This window comes from Alexandromys fortis, unplaced genomic scaffold (genome assembly GCF_014885135.2).
Source record: "Alexandromys fortis isolate MF-2015 unplaced genomic scaffold, M_Fortis_MF-2015_v1.1 scaffold_202, whole genome shotgun sequence".
NCBI lineage: Eukaryota > Metazoa > Chordata > Mammalia > Rodentia > Cricetidae > Alexandromys > Alexandromys fortis.
Window position 1 is genome coordinate 352992 of NW_026068077.1, and position 26860 is coordinate 379851.

Genomic DNA, 26860 nt, shown 5'->3' on the forward strand with positions numbered 1-26860 from the left:
AGTATCTGTGGGTTAAACTGAAATATCTCTACTGAGTCCCAGTGAACAAATACTCGAGGAATCCTCCACATTCTTTTCTTGCTTAAGTACTACTTTTTCAACTTCCAGCTGTTGAAGGGGGGTGGTTGCTAGAATAAAATGTCCTCTATTAGAAAGAGAACAAAAGTGGCGAGAGACTGAGGCTTTCCTATAGAAGCTGGTGATTTCTCCTGTGCCATTTGGTCACCCCCTACCCTTGGAGCACAGCATCTTTAAGTCGATTTTATGGCTTTCATCTCTTAGTTAAGAACAGGTGACTCAGCAGCTCATGGGCAAGAGGAGGTTTTGTAATAGATATGATAGCACAGCAATAAAATATATTCGTGAGGCAAGCTATATTTTTCCTCAACTCAACAGGGATAGCTCAAAGAAATCATAAATCGTCCAAATGTAGCAAGGTTAGAATTAAAAGGCATCAAAAATCTGCCAAGCGAGAATTAGAGTCACTTCCCTTCTCTCGCTGCACCAGCTCTCCAAAATAGAGTTGTGTGCTAAATCTCACGGGGAGAAAAAAAAAAAAAAACCTATGAAGGGAGGGAAATGAGACTCGTGTGGGAAGTCCAACAGCTAGAAATTTCTGGATCTCAAAACAACTATACATGGGAGTCTAGTCAAACCCCCCACAAGTCCCTTCTTTGCTCCTCAACAGAGCTACCTTCACTGGATGAATGTCTACCAGTCTTGTATTCTCTGCTTTTAAGACTTCAAAGGAACATCGAAGAGGAATCTATAGGATAACTTTGTTCTGACCCTTCTGGCACAGTTGACGTGGCATGGCTCAGGGCTTTTCTCATCAGAAAGTGTTTCTTTTTAGTAACTGTCACCTTCATTTCCTTTTCAATTTTTGTTAGCATAGTCTATGAATGTATTCATCTCCTCTGCCCCTCCTCTCTCTTTATTTCCTCTGAGTCAGTGTAGCATATAGAATTGTGTCTAATTAGATCCTGGGGAAAATTATTCAAAGGTTACATTTCAATGGAATTTAAATATGATGGTCTCAAGACTTTTTTGTTTGGTTTGTTGGGTTTGTTTCATTTTTGTCCATGATAAGTCCCCTGAATGTGGCTGACAGTTGCATGGCTGCGGCAGACTGAGGGGCCATCAGCAGTGGCGCCAGGTTTTATCCCTACTGCTTGTACTGGCTTTTGGGGAGCCCATTTTCTCTGGAAGGATACATTGCTCAGCCTAGATAGGGAGGGCCTTGGACCTTCCCCAAAGCAATGTGCCTTACCCTCTCTAAGGAGTGGTTGGGGGTGGAGGGGGTTGTAGAGGGGATGGGAGGAGGGGAAGGAGTAGAAACTTGGATTGGTGCGTATAATGAGAAAAGATAGTTGTTTTCTTTTAAAAAAAAATAAAAATTTTAAAAAAATAGTGAAAAAAAGAAGCTTAACTTTCAAAGTTTTGTTTTGTTAATGAGGAAGTATTTGGGGCTATTTGAAAATTTTCTGTAACTTCCATCAATTTTCCTATAAACTCCAAATGATCAAGTACATTAAAAGTTAATCAATCAACTTTTGCCCTCTTTAGTAGATTTTTGTTTTGATAGACTTTGAGTAGTACGATTTAGCAGATGAAGGTAATCATATATTGCAATAGAAAATATTTAACAAAACAATGGCGCATCATTATGTCAACAATGCTTTCTTTGCAAAATCCTGTGTGATTTTTTATTTCCTCCAAATTACAAGGCAGCGAAGATTCTATCCCTGGCCATGATTTACAGATTGGTTTAAAATGTGTCTGTTATTTCACTCAGCAAGTAGTTTTCAACTAAATATATGCGATGCAAAAGAAATAACATCTAATGTGCTTTAAGCAAGTGCCTGGAAGAGAAAAGGAAGGAATAAATGTTCCCTTTTCCAGGAAACAGAATATTATATAAATCACTGTCAAAGATAGTTAACATCCAGCTCTTTGGTATTGGTTTCTACATGCTTTGTAGAGCCCTAAACACCCCTGTTCTCTCTGAAGAAGAAAACTCTCTGGATAGAGATATCTTATTAGTAACCTTTAGGAGCAGAGAAAGGCATACAGAAAGAGATAAAGTTAATGTGGTCAAGGGTGAAGATTCCTCTTCACTAAAGTTATCTCAAAGACCTGGAGGAATCTATGCCAGGAAATACTAAAGCCAATGCCCCAAAGCCTGAAGTCATCAACAAAGCTGGAACTCTCTGTAACTGTAAGGAAAGGGAGGCACACTGGAAACATGTGCATTCCACATACATCCTGAACGATGGACAAATACTGCCCGTGCAGCTGCAGCCCTGCTCTTATAATCACCCACGAATAGGTTGCTGCCCCAGGAGGTCAGTACGGTTCTATGAAAATCTCCCAAACAGGTAGTCTGGGAACTTCATTTCTGCAAGCCATAACAAAGCAATGCCTCATTTTTCCCCCTCATCTATAAAACAAGTCATGGAAGGGGAGTTTAAGAGGTTCTGATTCTGTCATTGTCACAGTGCTTCCCAGATTTACTCCTGCGGTTTTTCTAATCCATTTCTCCCACAAACTGGAAATTGACTGACAAATGGAATTTGTCCCAGATAAAATCAGGAGCACATGGAAGGGTTTATTCATTATTCTAGGGATGTCTGTCCTTTAAACAGCTTAGGCTATGAAGAACTAGATAACTGAAGAATAGTTCATAATGTTGTTTTTCCAAGATTAATGAGTCAAATATGTTCCTAAAAGAGGTGTTGGTGTCTCAGGGTCTGTTAGGTGCTGTTGGTGGGCTGCATTCCTATCAACCATCGGAGTTTTCAGATAGAAGAAAAATCCTCATTTCCATTTTTTGCAGTATTTCTTCCAGTTATTCTGTAGCAAGTATTTTGTGTGTTGACATTAATTATTATAAAGTACCTTGAGATTTGACTGCACTGTGTAATTGTATGCTATTTGTACAATGAATTCTGACTATTTTATCATTTGAAAATGAGTGCCTTGCCGACATCCATTTGATTCTCACTCCGCTCTGAATTGCAGGGAGGCTGTATTCTGTGGGTGACAGGAGCTTGTCTTGGCTTTTAGAGCTCTTAGCACAGATAAATGCCATGTCACTGAGCCAATTTGTTTCACATAGGTGTCCTGGAGCTGGTGTCTGAACTAGCCAACAGGCACACATCTAAGGTGTGGCGTTTCTCTGCTGGGGTGATTGCTATCCTGTTTATTTCAGGATTTTTGCTGCTTTAAATGTCAGCCAACGTCTGAAAGCATTTACTTAAAATATAAGAATTATGAATTATCAATGAAAGCCTTCTTTCCCTCTATGGGTTTTAAAGAAAAGAAATTTTATCTCTTATGGATTGTATTCTATTAATTTCCAAACACTTCAGGTTTCACACTGTGATTTTATGTGTTATTGAGGATGCCTTAGACAAAGGATATGATCCACCTAGTTAGGATCACAACATGGTTAGCCTAATGGGAATCTTTCTGGACAGCTGGAAGCCCAGAGATACAGGACTTGGGATAAAGAGAATTTTGGTTCTCATTGAGCCAGTGAAAATAAATGACATGAGAAGCATGTGGTTAGGACATGGCCACAAGATGTAGGTGAAGGGAATGCTTTTATCGCAGATATGAGGGAGAGTGCAGCCAGAAGAATCTAGAAGAGTCAAGAGCAGAAAAAGGAAGGCTGCTGCCTGGCCGGCAGAATGGACAGAATCATGAGAGTAGGGGTGGGGACAGTGTGAGAGGAGAGGATTAAGACTGAGGACAAAAGAGTGCATGCTGAAGTGTACAGTGATAGAGAAATGAGAGCCTGCAGGAAGAGCAGCGCATGAGCTGGGAAGCTTAGGGTAGAAAGTGGGGAGAGAGGAATGAGTGGGGGGAACCACAGGTACTGGGTGAGCCTGAAAGCCAGCATGCACCTTGATGTGCTAGTAGGCACCACAGTTAGCCTTTGTCCTAAGTTTCTTTTGGACCTTACACTCAATACTTTCAGTAAAATCACTACAACCCATATGTTCACATGTCATACAAAGGTTTTGCTGTAATGAGAGACTGAATTTCAAGGCATTAAAGCAAGATGCATGTAAACTGTATTAAGGTCAAGATTACAACAATATTTTACCATGAATTGTTCATGCCCAAAATACAAGAGAAAGAAAGAAACCGGAGAGATGAAAAAGAATTAAAGGGAAAATAGACATTAAAAATATTCTATTGTTTCTTCAATGCTGTGGGAGTTCTAGGTAGAACATGTGGATTAGTTATAGCATGTCTTCTGTAGAGAGAATCACCTAAAACGAATTCCTAAGAAAAGAATGTGAAATTTCTTTTACTGTACTCATAAGTTAGTATTGTGTTGTGGTCCCATTACTAAAAACCAGCCACTGTAAATCAAAAGGGGTCAGAGAAACTCAACCTCACGAACCTCGTTTGTGAAACTCATCGCTCACACAGGAGAGACTCTCGGACAGAGAAAGGCAATATTCCCAAGAACTCCTTAGCCTATGTAGTTTTAAACTGTTTGGGCTGAATAACTTTCCCCATCCTGAGAATCATCCCTGAAGACAATGTTGAAAAAACCTGTCGTTTTCTAGATATTTTCTGCAATGTAATGGTTAAACAAATCCTTCCTGGCCTGTGGTGTGAAGAGCGTACAAACAAGGTTACCTACCTTCTTCAAAGGACCAGGACTGAGGAGACAATTCAGCCACCAACCACTCTGAGACTAAGGAACAAAAATGCCCAGGTTTAGAAATAAGTGATTATATCTGCATTTTGAAAATCAGCTTTGGTCACTTTCTTCTTCAGATTGAACAGAAGTCCAAAGTTAAAACCTAATATTTTTTTCTTCTGGAAAATTAAACATTCAGCCATCCCAAGACAGAATCTAATCAAATCCACTAACCTTCCCCTCTCCTGGTGATCATGCAAGTTTCTTGTGAGATCTCCATGGGGTTTTGGCAGCTGGCTGTCTTACTCAGGGTTCCCTGTTTAACTAAAAACACATCTATCTGATGTTGAACTCTGATGACCATGATTTCCTCAGCCAACTCTGCAACCTGTGCTCCACCTTTGAAGGCTGAGGCCCACAGGTTGTTCTTTCCCCCAGGGATCTCTGACCCTATCTGAACCCAAAAGGATAAATAGAAACACTTCTGCACCATGGGTCACTTCTGCACAACTTTTTAATCCTTCATTTCTTCTACTTTAGAATTCTCAGACATCTTTCCTAACTCCTCTGCCTACTTCTCGAGCTTCTCGGCATCATCTCAAAATTATCTCCTAAACTTAGTATCTTGAAACAATCCTGCGTCGATAATTATTTTTCCAAAATGAGATATAATCATAGCAATATTATATTTTTCCCATTTTCCTCAAAACAATTTTCCTAAGAAATAAATAACTAGAAATACTTGCCTAGAGTCAACAACGCTTACACCTACTAGGCAGCTCTTTTCATCTGTGGTTTAACTTAGACCTTTTGGCTTTGAATATGAATGAACATTTAAAATTGAGTCATCCTGTCTTTAGCAACAGAAAAGAAAAAAAACTTGAAAATATTTTAGTCTCGCTCAACTGTATTCCCTAGGGGAAAAGGTGCAATCACATATACAAAGCTGTCCAGATACCTCAAGGCTGTCACAAATGACTATGTGAAGCCTCCTCAACTATAGTAATCTGCCTGAAAATTACATGGTTTGCTATCAAAGAGGAAAAAAATCGTAATTCTGTATTCAGGCAACTTGCTCCGGTGGAGTCATGTCTCATAACTTTTAGCTCAATGTGCTTCTATTTTGTTATGGGAGATAATGATGGTGGCTATTATTTGTATCATTTTTTTCCTCAATGCCTCTGAGCACCCTGTAACTCTCATTTGTTTGACAGTTGACATGGCACGTTTAAATCACAGGAAAATTGACATATTGGCTGGTAGAAAATAATGCAGCTGTAACTGGGGTGGGTATGCTGAATTTTACAGGCATTACTACTTAGAAAGGAAGAAATAACTCTTCTCACTTCATCACTTATGATTATAGGGTCCAGACAGTTCATGCAATATAGTTAGTGAGAATATATTGTATTACTGTCTCTGGAAGACCCACCCAATCCTACTGTACCTGTTTCTACTGTTGAAAAGTGCTGAGCTGGTTGTTGTCCATAATTACAAGAGAGCTTAAGATTAAGAATGTCCATAATATGAAGAAGAGATTAGCTGATATTATCTTTTCATGGACTGTTAATGGAAATGTGGGGGAAATAAACTTTATCTTGAATGACACCTGATTTATCTCCACTACAGCTGTGAGTGAAGGACCCGCTGCTCAACAGCAGCCCATGCTGCCCCCAGCTCAGCCTGAACATCCCAGCAGCGAAGAAGCACCCAGCAGAACGATCCCCACAGCCTGTGTCCGACCAACTCATCCGCTCCGCAGCTTTGCCAACCCTTTGCTACCTCCACCAATGAGTGCAATAGAACCAAAAGTCCCTTATACACCACTCTTGTCTCAGCCGGGTAAGTAGCCATGTCACTTATCAAGGAACGTTACCGTCGATGATAGCTCTGCGGAAGTGCAGAAGGGAACCAAAGAAGGCTTGGTTACCACATATGTTTTCAGTGTGGATTGATTACGTGCCCACGTGCTCATGCTTGTTACTGATGACTGAAAAGTCATCAGGGAACCAACCGATAGTTTAAGCAACTTATTTCAGTCTACAGATCTGGTAGGTAACGCATCTTCACCAACTCTTTTTAATGTCAGGAAGCACAGATTCTAAAATTTGAGGAATTCATCTGTGCCTCTCAGTTTATGTCCAACGTATTTAATGGCAAAACCAGATATAAAAAGTAATCTATCAAATATTCCAAAATTATGAAATGAATAAATGAGGTATTCTAAATAGTTATGCATTTAGTGCTATATCCCTATATGTCATCTTTATCCACATTTTAATAGGAAAAAAGTAGTTTAATATTTTATACCAATTATAAACATCATAAAATGAAATTGCCAGAGTACTTTTTGTTATTCTCTTAGCTTGTATCCATCATGAAAGGCATCTTTCCATCCCTAAACATGAAAAGGGTTTATCTGGGCCCTTGTTTCAAAGGTTCTAGTTCATGATTTATTAAGCCTGTGTGCGGTAAGGCAACACATCATGGTAGGAACATGTGGCAGAGAAAACCATTCATCTCATTGCCAAACAGGGAGAGGAGGAAGGGACTAGGTTCTTCTAGTTATCTTTGAGAGTATGCCCTAAATAACCTAAAGACCTCCCAGAAGATACTACCTCTTAGAGTTCTGCCATTTCCAAAGAGCACCACCGTTCACATCTAAACTATGACAGAAGAAAAGGGTTTTTTTTCTAAGTAATAGTTTTTTTTTATTTTTGCTAAAGGCAGAAATTAATTTTTGAATGCTATTTTAAATGAGAGAAGAAAAGAAACACTGGGTAGAAGTGACATTTGATCCCGGACATGAGATGTCTGGAGCTCTGGGATCACACAATTATCAAAAAGACCATTTGTTTCTTTGTGGGACAGTGAGCAGAACAGAGAGCTGGCATTTCTTACTAGGCATTCTTTTCTTCTAATTAAAGTATTACCAAGTCTAACTGAAACGCAATGGAGCCGAAGTGATGGAAGCGTATCCGTAGGGACAGAATGAGTTGCTTGGACTGTCCCTGCCCATATTCCATCAAATAATGAGCTTATCTGAGGGGGTACTGACTGGTGGAACGCCCTAGAAGCAAAGCCTCATTGCTTCTATCCCCATTGTCCTCTAGGAGCCTTCTATTGTTTGGCGATCGCTCCCACTCTGCTGTAACTCTTTGTCAGAAACCGTCTCTCCTTTCATTTTCTGGTCCTTCTGCCTTGAGTTCTTGGTTTGATTTGATTTGATTTTTTTTTTTATGATTCACCTCTAAATGCTATCCTCCCTTTATGCTTTGTGAGATGTATTCTACCGTCACTTTGGAATTATTAAATGCCTTTCCCTTTTATGTTTCTCCTTCATTGTCTGCCTGTGATTCCTGTGCATCTCATAATGCCTTACCACATGGTTTTCAAAGAAGTCTCCCTACATTGCTCCTGACACATGGTAGATAGTATGCTTCTTAAAAGGGCTGCTGTTTACTTATTCTAATAGAAAAAGAAAATTAGCAGACTGACAAATGTATTAGTGGTGACATTAACTACATGCTTCTTAGCCCCAAAGATGAAATACTTAGTGCTTTCAACAAATTTTAATTCCAAGAAAATCATTGCTTTAGTCAAACTGATTGATGAAGTAAAGTCTTGCTGTTGTCAGCGTAGAAAAGAAAATACCTCAAATAATTTCACTCTGGATTTCACAATAAAAGGCTGTGTAATTAGTAATGAATTTGTCTTTACTTACTGCACGTAATTACTTTAGAATATGGTAATGGGAGGCATTGCTCTAATTTTTAAAGATTATGCTAAATGAGAAGTTCCTCTGCTTTGAAAGCTTTGTGATTAGCATCAGTGAAGGAGCTCTTCTCCTCAATAGGATTTCTGCATGTGGTTTTTCATGAGCAGTGTTAAGGGTCCCAGCCTCAATTTGCCTCCCACTGAGATGTGCAGAGCTGCGCTTGCAACAGCTTAATATATGAGGAATAGGGCAATACATATCATGGAGTAACAATCTCCCTGGGATCACAGAGCGTTATGCAATATTGCTGGGGTAGGTGGTAATTAGAGAGGCATTCTGTTGTCATAATGTCTGGAATTTTGCCTACCTGCAAGCATAGATTCATTCCTTCATCCCCCCCCCCACACCCGCTGAGTTAGAGATTTAGCTTAGTGGACTCCGGGGTCTTTATGGTGTTTTCCAAATCTTCATCTTCATCTTGTGATAAAATGATTCTGTACCAGAGCTTTATATCATAGCGGTGAACGACTGCACAGGCTTTACAAATTCCACAGAGCAGTTACCCTGTACCTTAAAAATCACAGGCGTGGATAGATTAGTGATTTGACTTAGTCCTTCTCAGCTTAAATAGAAAGAGAGCAAAGATAGTGTGTGTGTCTATGTATCTCTGTGTGTGTTTATTTCTGCATATGTGTTTTTTCATGCACTGTTGTGTTTTCATTCCTGAAGTTCTTCTTAGCTGTACAAAGACCAGTAATACTTTAAATGAGCTTAGAACAATAGTCCGCTTGTCTTGTTGAATAGTCCTTCTACAGACAAAGAGCATACAACTTCACAAACACTGACATTTACAGTGTTGCACTAGTATAACATGAGCTTCCTAAGCTGCCCTTGAGTGTTTGGAAAACAAAAGGAATCCTATAATTCTTTCGCCTTTATATCTATATTAAATCCCACTGTATCCTGATCTTTTCAGTCTTTGAACAATCAATAACGTCAGTGGGTATGACAAAACCAAAAATCACTTCCTTGTATAGATAACAACAACATTGAGTTTGATTGTCCCCCTGCGCATTGCGGCATGTGCTTCGATTAATCTGTGGATGGAGGAGAAGGTGTGGGTAGTATGGATGACAGTGGAGAGAGAAGGCATGTCGTTTATATTTTATGACTACTCTGGAAATCATGCATTCCCTGTGTAACAGCATCTTTTTGTCAGGCCCTCATTTCCGTAATTATGCAATGAAATGATGTGGCCAGTCAACCGCTTTTTAGAAATTACTGCACTTGATTCCAACACCCCACTCTCAGTCCACCATTGGGGTTGTTTCTAATGGAAGCCACCTAGGTGTTCCATCCTGCTAGAATCAGTCACAGGTAGAGGTTATGGGAGACCAAGGGTCCTTTAACAGGTATCATAAAGCCCTCTCTCGTAGGGTCAGTCACAGAACATAAATCACTCCCACAACTAAACAACCGGGTTGCGTTGACTTGATCTTATTGGATTAACACTGGATCAATTGTATGGAGGTAAATTACATGAAAGTTACACCACCTCCTCTGTAATACATTTTCTTTCATGTCAAATCTCATCTCTGCTTTTAAGAAGCATCTTGAGATTTTCCTGTCCTTACTTGTAATAGACTTTATTTAATAGATGAAATTTTATCTGTTATAATCTAATCATCCTAAATCATACTCTAGCAAAATGTAATAAGACAACTCTGCTTAGCTATAACCAATATTTGTCACCCTGTAACCTACCTGGTGTTTATTATGGAAAACACTAATTTCCTGTAAAATGGTATTCTGACATGTAAATAGCAAAGAGGTCTGTTAACTATCTTAAAAATTGGGACATTAATTCCAGAGAAGATTTAATAAGCAATTCAAGTGACTGATGCCTCAACTATGATGATAAAATGAAGACTTGAAAAAGTTAATGTTTTCCATGCTGAACAACTGAGTATGAAACCAAACTTCCAAAATTCAGAAAAATATAATATTGACAAGGAATGTGGATTGTCTTTTTGTTGTTGTTGTTACTTTCTGAATATTATTTCAGAAATATATCCTAAGGAAACATTGTGGAAGATAATGTGATATTTAGATTAGTTATTGAGTAATGAAGTTATAATTTACTCACTTATTATGTGAGTGTTCTTGTATGGTGTGTCTGTATGTCTCTGTCTCCCTTTCTCTTTTTCTTCCTCTCTGTCTCTCTCTGTCTCTGTGTGTGTGTGTGTTTATGTGTGCATTATGTTGTGAAGTGGGTTATAACTTTTGTTTGAAGTGCACACATGTTTTGTGAAGTGGGTTATCTCCTTCACCTTTCTGTGGGATCCAGGGATTAAAACTCAGATCACCAGCCTTGCACCAAGTTCACAAAGCAACCTGTCTTGCCAGCTCTGAAATAACTGTTTAGTATCCATGTGTTATTAGATAGAAGAAGGAAGTTATACCAAGAATACTAACTTTCCAAAGAACTCTGAAACCATGGCCATCTGTTGGAAGTTCACCTGCTCCAACTGCCAGTCATCCTCTGCAGTAGGGCAGCAAGCCAAACCCTTACATCTGTTGCTGTCTGTCAGGACTGCTGATGGCCAGATCTGTGAAGTCCAACACGGACAATTGAGACTTTCAGAAGGAAATGAAGAACGGAAATGCTAAGACATGGAAATACAATATAAACTGTAGATGAGAGACAATGACAGTAGACCAAGACAGCAGTGCGAGTGTGAGAAAAGCTATTTCGAATTAAAAAGTTATTTGGAGGACATAGGAAGTGATTGCTAGGTCAATCTTTTGAAGATCACAGTCCCTCTGATCAAATTTTCTCAATTAAAAAGAAGGGAAATGTTTTTATCAATAATATCATATATACAATTGAAGTAAATGGTCAGCTTAACATCATTAAATGCTAAAATATCAAAATTCTATTTAAATACTACTAATAAGTTACAATTAAAGAGGTCTATGTACAATATGTGGTTGACGTCATGAATAAGATAGTTCGAAACTTGCTATTTCTGAGGGCTGTCCTTGGATTTTATTAGAGACTTGATAGTTTCCTTGGTGACAGAGTGTGCAGCAGTTCTCTTCCAAGTCAACAATCCTTCTTCATGTCCTATATCCTTTATAGATCACATGCTTAAATTCTGATGGAAACATTGTATTGATCTTTGTAAAATGTCTTGGAAATCAAAATATTTTTATAAAAATCAGTATAGGGAAATTGTATAAACTTTAATGTACTCACTCATAGGTGGTTTTTAAACATAAAGCAAAGAAAAGCAGCCTACAAACCACAATCCCAGAGAACTTTGACAACAATGAGGACACTAAGAGAGACTCACATAGATATAATCTACATGGGAAGTAGAAAAATACAAGATCTCCTGAGTAAATTGGGAGTATGGGGACCTTGTGGGAGGGATGAAAGGGGAAGGAGAGAGATAGGGTGGGGAGCAAAGAAAAATGTAGAGCAGTAAAAATCAATAAAAAAGAAATCAATTTAAAGCATAAAACTTTAAATATTATACTAAGTTGTAATTCATAAAGATCATCAGCAATAAATTAATATTTAACCAAGAAGCCAGTATAATCAACCACGGGTGAAGCAGAGCACCCTGTAACCTTTCGAGAATACTGTGTCATTGTTCTTGGGATCTTCATCCAAACTGCAATGAATATTCAGTTGGTTGTTTAGTTTGTCAGATAAAACAATAAAGAGAACCCAGAATTTGAATGCAGTTTATCAATTTCAATCCAATCATTTAAGGTAAAGTAAAGCAATTTGAGAGTTAATAGAATAATTAGATGTTTATTAATGATAAAGGCAGATAAAAATGATCCAAACTACACATTAACTCCTATGCTACAAGTGCCTTAAATCTTAATACAGGTTGGAAACAACAATTTGAAGCCACATGTCCTAGAACTTCCGTTGACTAGTTTAGTTTCATAAAAATGAACAGACATGTCATGGTCCCCATGTAGTGCAACACAGAGGAGCAGGGTCCACTGTGCGTGCTAAAACGTGAGAAACTGACAATGCACAGATGTTGGTGCCTGATGAAGAATCCATGTTTCTCTTCGGACTCCTACTTTCCTCATATGTGAAATCATATAATAGTCCTTAAGAATGGGCTGTATGAAAGTCTACAGGCTTGGGTGTTATAGAGATAAAAATGTATCCTTCTCCTTTGATTCCCTTTTCCTTGATTGGGGAAAGAGTAAAAGTATGGGAAGGGTTTTAATTTGATTAAAAATTCCAAATGTTATGGATTTGGAAGCAAGCTTGCAGTTAACAATTACCTTAACTCCAGGTCCAAGGAGACTAGTATCCGTTTCTTACCTCTGTAGGTACCTGTATCCTCCATGCATGGCAGTCACTCACACAGACATAACAGAGAGAGAGAGAGAGAGAGAGAGAGAGAGAGAGAGAGAGAGAGAGAGAGAACACGCATACACATACACTTAAAATAAATCATAAATCTTTTTAAAAGGTGAACATCTTTGTCTGTAGTCCCAGTTGTGTTCAGTAGTTGAAAGTTCTTTTTTATTTCATTAATTCATATCAGATTCCAGAACTTTCTCTGAAGGTGTGGGAAAGGTTGGGAAAAAGTTTTCACATTAGCCTCCTATTAATGGACTTTTGAATATAAGTTCTGTAAAAACTAACTCTAAAAATAAACAAAAAGGCTCTGTGTTGAGATGAACTGAAATTAACTATGAGTAGACTATGAAGGTAAGACTTATAGTATAGTAAAAGTTACATAAAAGTTTGTGACAGATCCAACAATGATTTAAAGCATTTTCCTAGATGACAGAACAATGTATTACCATGGTAGCCATCTTGAGAATTTGTGAACATTAACTTTCAACATACACATCCAGAAGGATTGATATTCTTATTACCAGAATCTCATTCACTGGAACGTCGAGGCTTTCGCAGGACAATACCTTTATCTTTTGTAGCAAAGGGGATTCTAACATTTACATGTGTGTGAATTACTATGATAAGCAAACAACTGATTTCAAATGAGAGGGGTATTATAACATGATTGTACATGCCAACTAATAGAAATAACGAGATTGGAATGACTGCCCATTTCAGTGTGTTTTCTAGACTGCTGTCTTAAATATCTTTCATTCACACCTCTGATTCTTTCACATGGTGAGTTGTATGCACCTTTATAGTTACGCAGCCAGCGAGCCATAATTTTCTAATAAGGCAAGCATTTTTCAAAGCACAGTAGTAGGCTTCTTTTACAATCAGGGGTTTCATGGTGAACCCTTAGTTCCCCCTCATTGTTACACTTGAAATTATAGCTTGTGTTAGTTTTACCTCTGGCTGTGTTCTAGAGTTGGTTTCTCAACAGAAGCAAGCTATGCTATGGAAACAAGACAGAGAAGACACCTTCCTTGGTATAGGAGCTGCAGCAGGGCAGTGTGGCCAGTTGAAGAATGAGGGGAGTTGATCTGTTCTCCCGTGTCTCTTATCCATCATGAGCAAAGTTTAAATAAAAGTATGAACTGGCAAAAAACCAACCAAAGAAACAAAAGTTCTGCACTGAGGTCTAATACCCCAGCTGACTACCTAGGATATTGAGTGAGCCATTTAACTTCTTTTTGCTTCAATTTCCCACCATAACTAGATAAGATAAAATATAACCTGGAGAGGCACTCCTGCACCACTCTAGGGAATAAAAATAAACATGAATTATGGTTATAAAATGATAGTATTTAACAGGAACCTCTGGTATAACATGGAGGCTCTATCACTTTATACTCTGGGCTCCTTTCTATTTTCAACACCTACAGAAAGGAAGGGAAACATCTGAAAGGGGAGAATAAAATAGTATTGTCACAACTCACTGTCTGGTCAAACATGCTGTAATTTGTGAAATGCCATACTCCCCTGCATATAACTGCAGGATATAATGGCCCTAAGTTAAACAGATCACCAGATGGAGCAGAAATTAGTGACTAGAATACAGTCTTCTGAATATGATTGCTTGGCTTTACTGCGATTCAGGGTCTCATCCATTGGACCAGGACTCACTCACTCTCAAATCATAAATCCATCCAACAGTCAGGAAACTGGCCTATGCTGCAACAGTGTAGGTTCCAGTAAGGCCTTATGTCTTGCAATGTGGCAAATCTGATGGTGACATGTCTGCCTTCCTGGCTTTGTAAGCATTGCCTCTCCCTGAAGGGACCTATGGGGAACCAATCTAATGTTTTTGATGTTACTAGAATCTCCCAATCTCAGGTCAAACATTCATGTAGCTATTCCTCTAAAGCAAAAAATAGCAAGGCTGAGGTTGAAGAAGTGAGGAGCAGAAGTCAATGATTGAAAAATGGAACAAATAGGTTATTTCCTATTGATCATGCAGAAAATATTACCAAGACATTTGTCTTCTAATTTTCAAAAACATAATCTGTAGCTATGATATTAGCATATTTGTGACTTGAGACACAAGTTTAATTTTAATTAAACTAGACTCATGTTTAACAATAAATCATGGATATTTTTTTTCAGTAGCAGTGAATCTCAGATTTCATGTGTTGGAGAAATCATTTGCAAATCACATAGAGGTTAGAATGTTTAGTGGATCTGGAAAAAACACCCATATTTGGGGTTCTAAAGGGATTCCAGGTGATGTGGTGGCTGCCCCTCTGTAGTTTACACCTTGAAGCAATTTATTTTAGAACAGGTCATGTGCTCTTAACCCGAGGCTTGTGGAAAGATTAGTATGCATAATAGATCACTTGAAATTAAATTTGCCCCTCTCTCTCCTGTGTGGGTATATGGGTTTGTACACACACATGTGTTTGTACCCACAGGTTCACAGATACATAAGTCTCTACTTCGTTTATAATTTTCTTAGACTTTCACATTGTTTATTACGTGCATCAGGTTAGGGGTCACTTTCTCTTTCTTGTTCATTACACCCCATTTAGGCTCAACTACAAAACATCACCACCAAGGTCTGTTTTTCTTTGCTGTGGTTTTGCAACTATTTATGTGGGTCAAATTTTGTCTCTCAAGACTTATTCAAATACTCTTACAATTAACATACCTTTCCACAGCTTAGGGCCAAGAGCTGAGTACCTTTCTCTCTGCCCAGAAGATGCTGTGCAAAATTAAGCTTTTATTTTTCATAAAAACATCAAAAACCTCAGTGCCTTAGGAAAGCATTAGTTTGTTTAATACGCATAAATATGCTGAAGATGTTCTACTTCTGAATGTATCTCTGATTTCAGTATCTAACTAAAGATTGAGCCGGGCGGTGGTGGCGCATGCCTTTAATCCCAGCACTTGGGAGGCAGAGACAGGCGGATCTCTGGGAGTTCAAGGCCAGCCTGGTCTACAAGAGATAGTTCCGGGACAGGCACCAAAGCTACAGAGAAACCCTGTCTCAAAAAACCAAAAAAAAAAAAAAAAAAAAACTAACTAGAGATTTATAACTAAGATCTCAAAGTTCCTATAGAAATTTTTCTTCAGATGAGCTCCTGTGGAAATCTGGGAAGTTGCGTGTCATTTAGGAGATGGTCATAAAGTTGCCTAGATTTCCCATGTTCTCGTAGTACAGGGAAGAGCATGTCCTACAAGATCAATTGATTCACATGCACAGTGACTCAGGGTTTAATAAAAATTTCCAGTTTGCTTTTTGTTGTACCTGGTGAACATCATATGTAATTCATAAATTAACTTACAGTATTTTTCTGGTAATAACGAGGGCAAGTAACCCTGTAGAGTGACAATACAGCAAACAGGAGGTAGTTGAAAGTAATGTTTATGTGAATAGTAGGGAAGTTACCGTAATTTCTTTTAAAATATCATCATAATTAATCATTGAACATAAAATATACCTAAGAAGTAAATATGTGTTCAAAAAGACTCCTGGCAAACATAGGTTGGGAGAAGGAATTTTAAAAAAATACCGTTTCTATAATTACCTCTTAAGAAATTAAATATTTTTTTCTTTCCTTTCTTCTTTTTCTCTTCCCCAGTAGCTTCTCTGTTATCCAGATGTCACATTTAAAACATCCTTTAACTGGTTTAGAGATTCTGAATTCAGAAAGCAGTAGGTTCTGCACTCAAAGAAGCTGAAAATAAGGGAGCGTGTTTATGTGACAACTATAGACTAGTGAAAAGCAGCGGTAAACCATGGGAATTATAGCTTGAACCTGCCAGATAGAAATTTATCTAAACTCTCTTGATGATTTTAATGTCAGGGAATTATGTGTAAAGGAATAGCTGTGAGTTCTCAGACTATACATAGGATTCTTTCTAGGGAATCTGACTCAGGCCAGTCAGAGCTCATGACCGCCACTCAGACAACTTCCCTACCAATCCCTCCTCCTCCACGTGCAGGTCATCTCTAATTTTTCCTCACCTCAAGGCTCAGGTGTTAATGCTTTATTCATCCTTTTGTGGAGTATCACCCTAAAGAAACATTTTGTTCCCGTGAGACTACTTCTACAACTGACATTGAAGACTGTAAAAACACAGTCTCGATATTCTTTAATAGTAAAACAATGTGTAATATATACTAAAATCCCACAAGATGACAGTTTGTGTATTCTAGTAATGTCAATGGGATCTTCAGACTTCCTTACGGATTGCCTTTATGAAACACATCACTGTAAGTGTGTGTTGTTATTCACTCATCAGAGAAGCACAAATGGAAAAATCCTAATTCATTCATGAAAAAACATTGGCTCAAAAAAGATGTAAGAAGTAGATCTACTTCACACAGTATGTAACTGTCAGAACAAGGCTCTGAACCTAAGCATATCATAAGGAGAAATCTGTTTTCTACATCATTATATTATAAGATATAGAAACAGGAGGTCAGGGAATAGTAGGTAGCCAAAAAGTCACAAATCTATATTCTAGACTTATTATATATGTGTAAATGTGTAAATATGTATATTTATTTCCCCCAAATATTCTAATGTTTTCTTCGGAATGTGTCTGATAATCCACAATATTCTAGCCTCATCATTTGTAGAAGAAAGACAACAATCAATATGCCCCAAATTTTACTCAGTTTTTATTTGGCGACAAATTGTTAACATAATCATTGGGTTTTACTTTGGTATACTTTTATTTGTGGTTTTCATTTCCAATATGTACAGATTGTGTTTTCTTATTTGAATGTTAAATATCTATGTAGATGTAAATAAATCTAAAAATAGATGGACTCATTTCTAAACCCAGAATTGGCCTCCATTCTGTATAAGGAAGAAATATTCTGGAATCCCAAAAGGGAGGATATTATTGAATAGTGAAGAATTTACAAAGCATCATATAGAGACATACCATCCTCAATGGTAACTCTCCATTTGGAGACTTTAATATGTCTCCTCTTTGGCTGCTATTAAAATGATGACTTGAAATCACTTACTTGCATTGCAAACAGGAAGGAATAAACTCTCAACCAGGCAGACTTTTTAGGGAATCCTGTCTGAGTAAATTACTTTTCTGGTAGCTCGGGATAAAATAGAAATCATTTTGTATCATATACATTTTTATTCATAGCTAATTCTGCATTAGCTCTATATACCGAGAAGCTTGCCACTGTGCACTTACCATGCTTTTATATTGCACAGCAACTGTAAAGTAACCCGCACCATCTGCCTGATGGGAACCTAGAGCTCTGAGAGCAAAAACTGGGACCTCTGTGGTCAGGGTCATTAAACAGCAGTCGCAGAAGGTAATCTCACTCTGCATGATGTCAGTGTGAATCCCTAGTCCGGGATTGCTGTAGCATTACAAAACTGTATCATGAAGATCCAGCAAGGGCATTTCAAAGATTATAGGTAAAATTGTCTGACTTCAAAGTGTGATTCCCATGGTCATACTAACTTTATATGCTGGGAAATGGCAGAGTGTGATAAATGAGCTGTTACTAAGGAAGGTCAAATAGTAAACCAAGAATGATATAGAAAGTGTGTCATGCATTTGAAGGGCAGAGAGAGAGAATAGGAGACATTTGCAAGAGTTACCTTTCAAATGCAGATGCTGTTGAGTAACTGAATAATTAGAAGGGAAGAATTGGGAAAATGAGTCCCACGTGACCATTGTTTTAACCCATTGTCTTCAGAGAACTTGCAAACAAGCAGAAAGAAGGAAGTACTGGGGAAGATGGCTTTGTGAGTAGAAAGAAACTTGAGGATGAAGAGATTATAGGAGCAACGAGCACCTAGGAAGAAATTGAGTATGTATAGGGAGAGATCTAGCATTCACGGAGCAGCCAGAGCTGAAGTGGTAGCATAGAGAATCATCTTCAGAAAGTGAGCATTTCAGCATACAGTAACAAGCATAAGATGCCAACTCCTAGAAAAAAAAAAAAAAACTCAAAGGAAAAAGCAAAGTTTCAAAACAGATTTAGACAAATCTCCATTTTTTGTGGTAGAACAAAAAGAAGTACTAGAGATAAAACTATAATTTTCCAGAAACCAAGATAGAAAAGCAATTCAAGAAAACAGCCATTATAAATATAGTAGTTCCTTCAAGCAAAGAAAAGATACTGTCATTTGGATATTTCTTACACAATTTTATCATAAAAATATGTACCCAAACTAAAGTTGTGTGAAGAGCCACAAGGGAATCTGATAAATGCTAAGCTAATTCCAAATTAAACATTTAAAAAGGAGTTTGACTGCAGGTACCCTGTGTGGGTAGATAAGCTATTCCCTGAAGCCATACTTGATTACATGAAAATACCGATCTTGGGTGAATTGCCTCCCTATGAGCTGTTTCCTGGAAAATATCCAAAGCTCTCAAAACAATTCAGAAAATTGTTACTGCTGTTTACTAGATGCTAAGACTCTATTGCCAAAAGTACTGCACATGCTCTGACCAGAAGTTATACAGTATTCATCAGGAACTAAGCAAGAAACATCTTTTCACCTGGTCAGCCTTCTTATTATCAGAAAGCTCTCTGCAAGCTGCTAGAGGGGAGTAGTCGACATTCACCTGTGGCCCCTTCACCTTCATGTTTGTTTTGACAGGCAAGACGTGCACTGTTGGTAGTGGCCAGTCTTTGATGGTGGTTACCAATCACATTAGGATTAGTGTGGATGCCCATTCCTAGGTTAGGGATTCATGGTTGGTACTGTAAATTTAGTCATTGATTTCTCCATGGCTGGGGATCACCTATGGAGCCTACTACAGTTGTTTCGTCAAATAGGTATGATGTATCTACCAAATTGCCTTCTAAGTGACTACTGAGCTTAGTGTTGTCAGCTTTGATCAGATGAACTTTTATTTTTTCAGTGGCTGCAGGTAACTGCAAAGACTCATAGCTGCTCAAAGTTGTGGGAATAAATGACTGCTTATGAATTAGTCACACATATCACTCCCTTCAAGCTTCAAGGTATATCATAGAAGAAAGGTGTGGAAGGAACATGAGAGCTAGAGGATAAGAAGGAGTAATGTAGGGTTTTAATCTTTGAAAATGATGTGTGTGCTGTGTTTCAGTCAATCAAAGAAATACACATATAAAAATTGGAAGTGATTGTGTTTAACGTAGCAATGTGCCAATACCACAGTGTAATCTCAAAGTGACATTCTAAACACATTTGTGATGTATAGCCATTAGTGAATTGTCTTTGTATATGTGTACACGCATGTTCTTCGCTGAGTTCCATTAAATGATGGAACAAATGAAAATCAATTATTTCACAATGTTAAGGATGTTGTAAGGGAGGGGTTTACTACAAAAAGGAGTCCTTGTAGTCAGCTCTTTGCCTGTAAAAGGCAAATTAGCTGCATTGTACACACAATAAAATGAATCACAAGATCCTTAGCATTGTAAATAATTGATCATCTTTATACCTGACTACTGATCGTGCCCTTAAAACACCAGCATATGACTGTGAGTTTCTATTGCTATTTTAATCAGCTGGGTATTCTGTAGCTTTGAACTAGGAACCTCAGGAAAGAACCACGGAAGGAGGGACCATAAATCTGCTCAGGTGAATCCACTTCTCAAGATCTTTGCTGATTTCTTTAAGATGTATTCGATGACTTCTCTCAATGAAGAAGCAAGGATAATTGCTGGTACAAACGTCCCACAGCCTCATTGGTTTCTTCCTGCCTATGTCCACCTCCATTTTGTTGCCTCCATCAAAGCATAATGTCGTCCCTGATGTCAGTGGGTTGGGTGCTTGGCAAATCCAAAGTACACAGCAGCCTTACACAATGATCTCTTCTTGAGGACTTCCCCCCACCTCTGCTTAGTCAGCATTTCCCAGTGTTAACCTAATGCAAGGGCTGTTTGATGAGCCTACTTCCTTTCAAATTTTTAAAATTCTCATAAGCTTTCCTCTTATCCATTACAAAATGCAAAATAAACACTTCATATATAGGATACCAACACTTTAAACTAACTTGGAACCATATTTAAACTCATGTTTCCAATTATAGTGGCTTCTTTTCTCTGGTATTTTGGAAGCCCCTATGGGTTATTTTTTTTTTTTTGAGTTACTTTTAAATGGCCGCCAATTTGCCTAGTAAATTTGGTACTTAGATTCCAATATGCAAAGATAAAAGTTAAATCATGGGCTAACCATGAAAATGTATCTTTTCATTAAGACTACTACATGTTTTATTAGATGCTTACTGTAACCACAAGAGGATAATTAAATTATTTGTTGGATTATGAGCTCGCTGTTCAGCCAGAGGGAAAGGGAGATGGAAAATAAAACATTACCACCATCTTTGAAAGCTGCTTTAAGAAGCAGAACATCCCTTAAGTAGGTAGATGAAATTGCAACAGAACACCTTTCGGTTGCCAATATTGCTGTTCTATCATTTATCAATAAAATTCAAACAAGTCAAGGCAGTTAGAAAGCCGTGATTGATTTGTCACTGGTTGTATTATAGGGTCATTATTTTTAGTCATGGGAAAGAACGTAAGGCTCTTGGTTTCATGTAATTAGTGTACAGAAAGTGAACACGAAATGATGAGGGTGTTGGGAATGAGAAGTTCCTGAAAGGGAAGAAAGGATAAGACTAAAGGAAAAATATGTGGAGATGTTTCTTGATGTCCATTCTCAAATAAATTCAGCTCACAAATACTGTATTTTACAGAGGCTTTAGAATTTTCATTTCTCTGATGTTGTGATGTTACATATATTCTGTTTCATCTATTAGAAGGGAACAAATTTTGTGGGCATAAAGAAAGAAAAGGGGGAGTCTGCAGCACTTCTGTGGTAGAGCACCATGTTATCACGGTTTATCATATCTTGGGTCACATACCCTGTGACAGGAGAAAGAGTAAACAGAAATAAATAGCGTTTGTTGCTGTTCTTTCTTCTGACTGTGCCCCTGTGAGTTACTAATGGTTTGCTGACATCTTTCTTATTCTCTGCTGCCCCGTTCTTATTCTCTCCCTCTCAGACCCACGATTGCCTGGTTTGTTCACTCTAATCCTCAGTTGGTTAATTTTCATATTATTTTTATCTATGAAAAACATATATCTCAGTAGTAGAAATCCATGAACTCTGTCACTAGCTGAGGGGGTTTAAGTATTCCTTTGTCTTCTTTGAACTTTGATTTTCTTGTCTCCAAGACAACACAATAATGTGTGCTTTGGAAGTCTATTTCAAGGACGTGTGGGTTGTCATGGTTTTTCTACCACTAAGAAAAGATGGCAACACCCAAGTGTTTCTCTGGGTTCTGTCACATAGACGCAATAGAGATGAAATCCCGATGACCTAATGTATCCAGATGCTAGCAAGCTATGGCCCTTACAAGAAACTAGGCAGGAACAACAAGGAGACCTGTTTCCTCCCCCTATCCATGTAACAATTGGCTTGCTCTACTGGAGTCAGCCTTTCCTAGTTGCATAATAAATGTGGTCTGCACAATTCGAGTTTTCTGTGTCAATCATGTGCAGATTTAAGAACTTGAGTGTTTACTGTATCAATCTTATCTTGATTGACACCCATCTCACCTGTGATTCAGTGTTGATTCTTTTTCTTGGGAGAGCATATATGGGTAGAGAGACAAGACCCTTTGCTAGCTTGTCCCCAGTGGGCAGATACACCACATTTCACTTCACTGTAAGGAGAGAGGACGATGTTAGAAGAGAACAAGCCTTTTCTTAGTCATTTCAGCGTTCATTACTCTTAAAATGCAATCTACTCTTGTGTGTTGTGAGTTAAAAATACCTTAAGAGCAATACAAAAACATGCATGTTTGAAACTAGGCCACCTGTAAAGATTCCTCTATGACTGTCGTATGCAAGTAAACAGAGCTGCTCACTTTATTTTTAATATTCTGTGAGCATAAAATATAAAGAAGGAGAATATACAATTTCCCACACTTTGTTCCCATTTCTCTCATAGCACCAAAACTCATCCCACGTGAGAAGTGCAGGTGACTTTACCACATCTTCATCATCCCCAGATGGCACAAGCAAACGGATTACTTACAAATAAGTACGTCTCCGTACTTTTCACATCAGAACTAGACAGTGAGAGGCCATTTCAGCTACCACTATAGAATAGATGAGAGAGAAAGGCGAATCTATTGTCTTTCAGTTTTATTCATAAAATAAAAGAATGAAAGCTAGAGCTGGCTATAGGAGGGGGTAGGCAAGAATATGAACATTTGAGTAAAAGGTCAGACCCAGAATGCACCCCAGCCTCTGATCTACCCCCAAGTAGGTCTGCACAATGCATTCCTGCTGCAGCCTGGCCTGGTGTTTCTCAACACAGAAAGTACTGTGGTCGGGAGTAACATGTAAGGAGACGCTAGCAGGAGGCCGCACCTGGCAGTCATATATTATGTACCTAATGAGCAAATGAAATGTTTAATAACTGCACTGTGGAAATAAAGCTTAGGACGGTAAATGCCTGCTGAGGCTTTTGGTCTTCCCCCGATGCACACTGCTGGCCCATCGCAAAGCTCTAACATCATTTGTGTTTCCCTGCTTAGTGGGTCCTGCTGAGGAAACAACATTAAATCCAAAGCGATGCTCCCTTAATTAGTTGTATAGCCATGTAAAAGCATTTATTTAACACAGCAGCTCCGGGGTTTCACGGAGGGTCCCCTGAAGTGATTCTCCCGCGCGCACCCCAGGCGCAGAAAATTGTGCAGTGGCTTCAACCGAAGCATTTGCAAATTGAAACATTTCAATTAACCATGGGTCATTTAGACGCATAGAAATGTAATACTGCATTATTTTACTCAAACAATTTATAGTTTGGTATATAAAAAGCAAAAGCAAGCTAAAGTTCTGTTACAGGTTTTCATTAATGAGTTAAAAAAAAGAATTACTTTTCTATAAAGCAGTGATTTAAAGGCAACTTGCTACTGCTTATAAACTCTTTTAAGTTGATGAGAAATCCTTCTTGAATACGTTTTTATTGAAGTGTTAACCAATGTTTTCTAATTTTGTTTTATTTATTTATTTATTTTTGTTAGACTCCAATGAATGGCCTTGAGTGGGCAATAGTCTTCTTGTCGTGGCCTCCCAAATGCTGGGATAAGAGGTAAATGTCACCATGCTTGGCTGATTCTTCCTAGATCTTAAAGAGAGCCAAGACATTAAACGGAAAGTTTAATTGGCAGAGTTTGGGTTTGGGGAGGAGCCTAGGAAGAGTTGAAAGTGGAGGAGTAGATTAAAACAAAACAAATCTACTCATAAGCTAGGGAAATAGAAATAATATAAAATTTAAAATACCAAGCTGTTAAAAACAGTATGAGAATAAAATGCAAGCAGAATAGCTTTATTAGGCTGTAATATCAATTTTATAGGTAATAATTTAGAGAGCAAATTATTTAACTTTGTTAGATATGCGGAAATCATGAGTCAAAGAAATTACGCTATCAGGCTAATTCATTGTCACTGTTATAGCATGAATACCTGTCTCTCAAAATCCTGTTTTAGCGTCTTCCTTTTTTTGACTGTGGCACTACTGAGAACAGGGAGAAAGCTTAAGAGGAAGAAAGGGAGTTAGGTCAGTAGAGAGCATAGCCGGGTAGGATATCGTGAACCCTGGGGTCCCTTCCTGTCTCTACCCATCTCTTTGCATTGCTTTTACCATGTGACAAGCATTTTCCTGTCACCCACTCCCACCATGTTGTGCTCCAGCAATACAGGGTGACCGTGTCCCTTGCCTTTAAAGTTGCCTTTCCTAGGCATGTGTTGAATAGCAGAAACTGTGAATCCCTTTCAGCACATGTGAGCATTTAGCTCGACTTCATTTTAGAAATCACACCTTGTTCATTGACTTGGAGAAAATAAAACAGTGAATTCAAACTCCTTCATTTTGTCCATCAGCCAGTTGTTTCTGGTTGGGAATCCCTCATCCATCTATGACTAAATGCAAGCAGATGAGTTTTTCAATTTCTACAACCCCAGAGATTGTTGTTTCTCTCACTTGCTGTCACCTATATGCATGTTTGTTTCTTCCTCCCAAAGCAAGATGTAGTTTCCTGATAACATTCTGAAAGTCACTCCTTTTGTTTGGAACAACTCTCAGAGCATGTTGACTATAAGGTTAAATTTTTATTACATTAGCAGCTTGGAGTCCTGGAAGGGTTTCTTTTATATTTCTTTTTCTTTTTCTTTGATATGTCATTCTGAAGAAACACATAAGAGTTAAATTGTTCATGCATATGCTAATTGTCAAGGTAAGTGCTGTTCTCTAAAACAAAGAAGTAAACATGAAGTCATCTCTGCAAGCTACGGCTGAGATCTGCCAACCTGAGAAACACCAGTGAGAGCCTTGGCATATTCAGACACTGAGAAACAAGAGTTTAGCATGCTGGTGAAATGGGTTGTTTTCTACTTTCTAATGTTTTCAGCAATGCCTTAGGAGAGTAGCTCGCAGCCCTCTTTGATTTGTCAAAGTGTTATCTGTGGCTTGGGGGTGTGGGTCATGTTTTTCCAGGTTCTTAGCCTCTTACAAGATTGATATAAGGTGTTATATGGATTTTTTTTTGCTAGCACAGTTTATTCAAAGCAAAGGAATCAAATAGATTAGAATTGCGTTGTCAAGATTGACAGTTGGCCACAAGGCATGAGCATGCTCAAGGAGTGTGATTATTCTTTGGGTCTTTCTTTTATGGTATTAAAACATGAACAGGTTGGTTTCTAAGGACAGTAAATTGTGTGGTGGTCCTTATGTTGACTGCCAGATTAAGTTATATGACCTCATTTCTACTGTGCATTCCTATTTATAATACATGTGATTTTAACTAATACATGTGATTTTAACTAATACATGCCTATGTTAACATGGCATAAATTGTTCCATGAATGAAATCTCCCTAAAAGTTTTCTTAGACTCTTTTGTGATAAGACTTTTCCTAGGGAGGTAAAACACATGTCTCCTCAATATCCAGGACAGACGAAAACACTGATACCTCCAAAGTCCAACTTGATGAACCAGTGAGTTTTATTGGAGTTACTTATAGGAATATGGAAGAAGGGTTACTTACAGGAGCAGAAATGACTCAAAGACAGCTGCATCAGCACAGCCCACCCCAGCATGGATGACAGCTCACAAAAGTTAGGAATCAGAAACACACCACAGGTAGCTCAACAGATTGGGGTGCCCTTTCCAAGTGAGTCAGTTGGTATAAACTTTTTCCAGACAACTTCTGCTTCTTCCAGAACGCTGCTCTGGAAACATCTTTACATCTTGGTTCCTTTTTTTTTTTTTTTTTCCAGACAGGGTTTCTCTGTAGCTTTGGTGCCTGTCCCGGAACTAACTCTTGTAGACCAGGCTGGCCTCGAACTCCCAGAGATCCGCCTGCCTCTGCCTCCCAAGTGCTGGGATAAAAGGCATGAGGCACCACCGCCCGGCTACATCTTGGTTCTTATAAGAGTATTCTGTGCAGCTCGGCTTCTTTGAGAGTGTCTCTCTACATTGTTTGTGTTGTGTGTGGGAGCGGGGAGGGGAACAAATCCTGTCTGTTTCAGGGACTGTTGAATACATTTTGACTTGTTTGCCTTCTGTCTTAAAGAACTTCCCTGAAGGATGGAATGTTTCTATGAGGAATTTATTATATAACACTTCACCCCTTCCTCCTAATTTTACGTTCTTCTTTCTTATCCCCTCTTGTACAATGATCCTTGACTATTACAAACGATGGCTAAAGATGTCCACCTATGGCTCAAAATTAGGCCACTGTGTCACCCTAAAACTCGTCTGTTCTCAAGAGTTTCACCATTGTTTGAGCTGAGGCTGACAACAGTGGTGAGCTCTGGGTGTAATCACAAATGTTTGAAGGGCAGTTTGACATCCATCTAGTAAATCCATAGGTGTTTCTTTTCCTTTTTGGCACTATGATCTCCCCAGCCGCATCATTTGTCCTGGCTTTCTATACTAGTTGTGAGCTCCCTCTCCTGGAGAGGGGGCTTAAATACAGTCCAAAGATTTGCTAAGCCAAGCCATAAGCCCGCACATCTTGCCTGGCAATACATCATTTAAGCACACGGCGC

At 38.5% G+C, this 26860-nt stretch overlaps 1 protein-coding gene across 1 annotated transcript in view; it reads left to right on the top strand.

Annotated features, from left to right (window-relative positions):
• The window catches only part of Dcc (DCC netrin 1 receptor), a 268312-nt gene that overhangs the window by 231088 nt on the left and 10364 nt on the right, over positions 1-26860 (top strand). The window contains exon 18 of the mRNA XM_050121731.1: positions 6290-6502. Coding sequence (XP_049977688.1) covers positions 6290-6502 — 213 coding nt within the window. The remainder of the gene's footprint in view (positions 1-6289; positions 6503-26860) is intronic.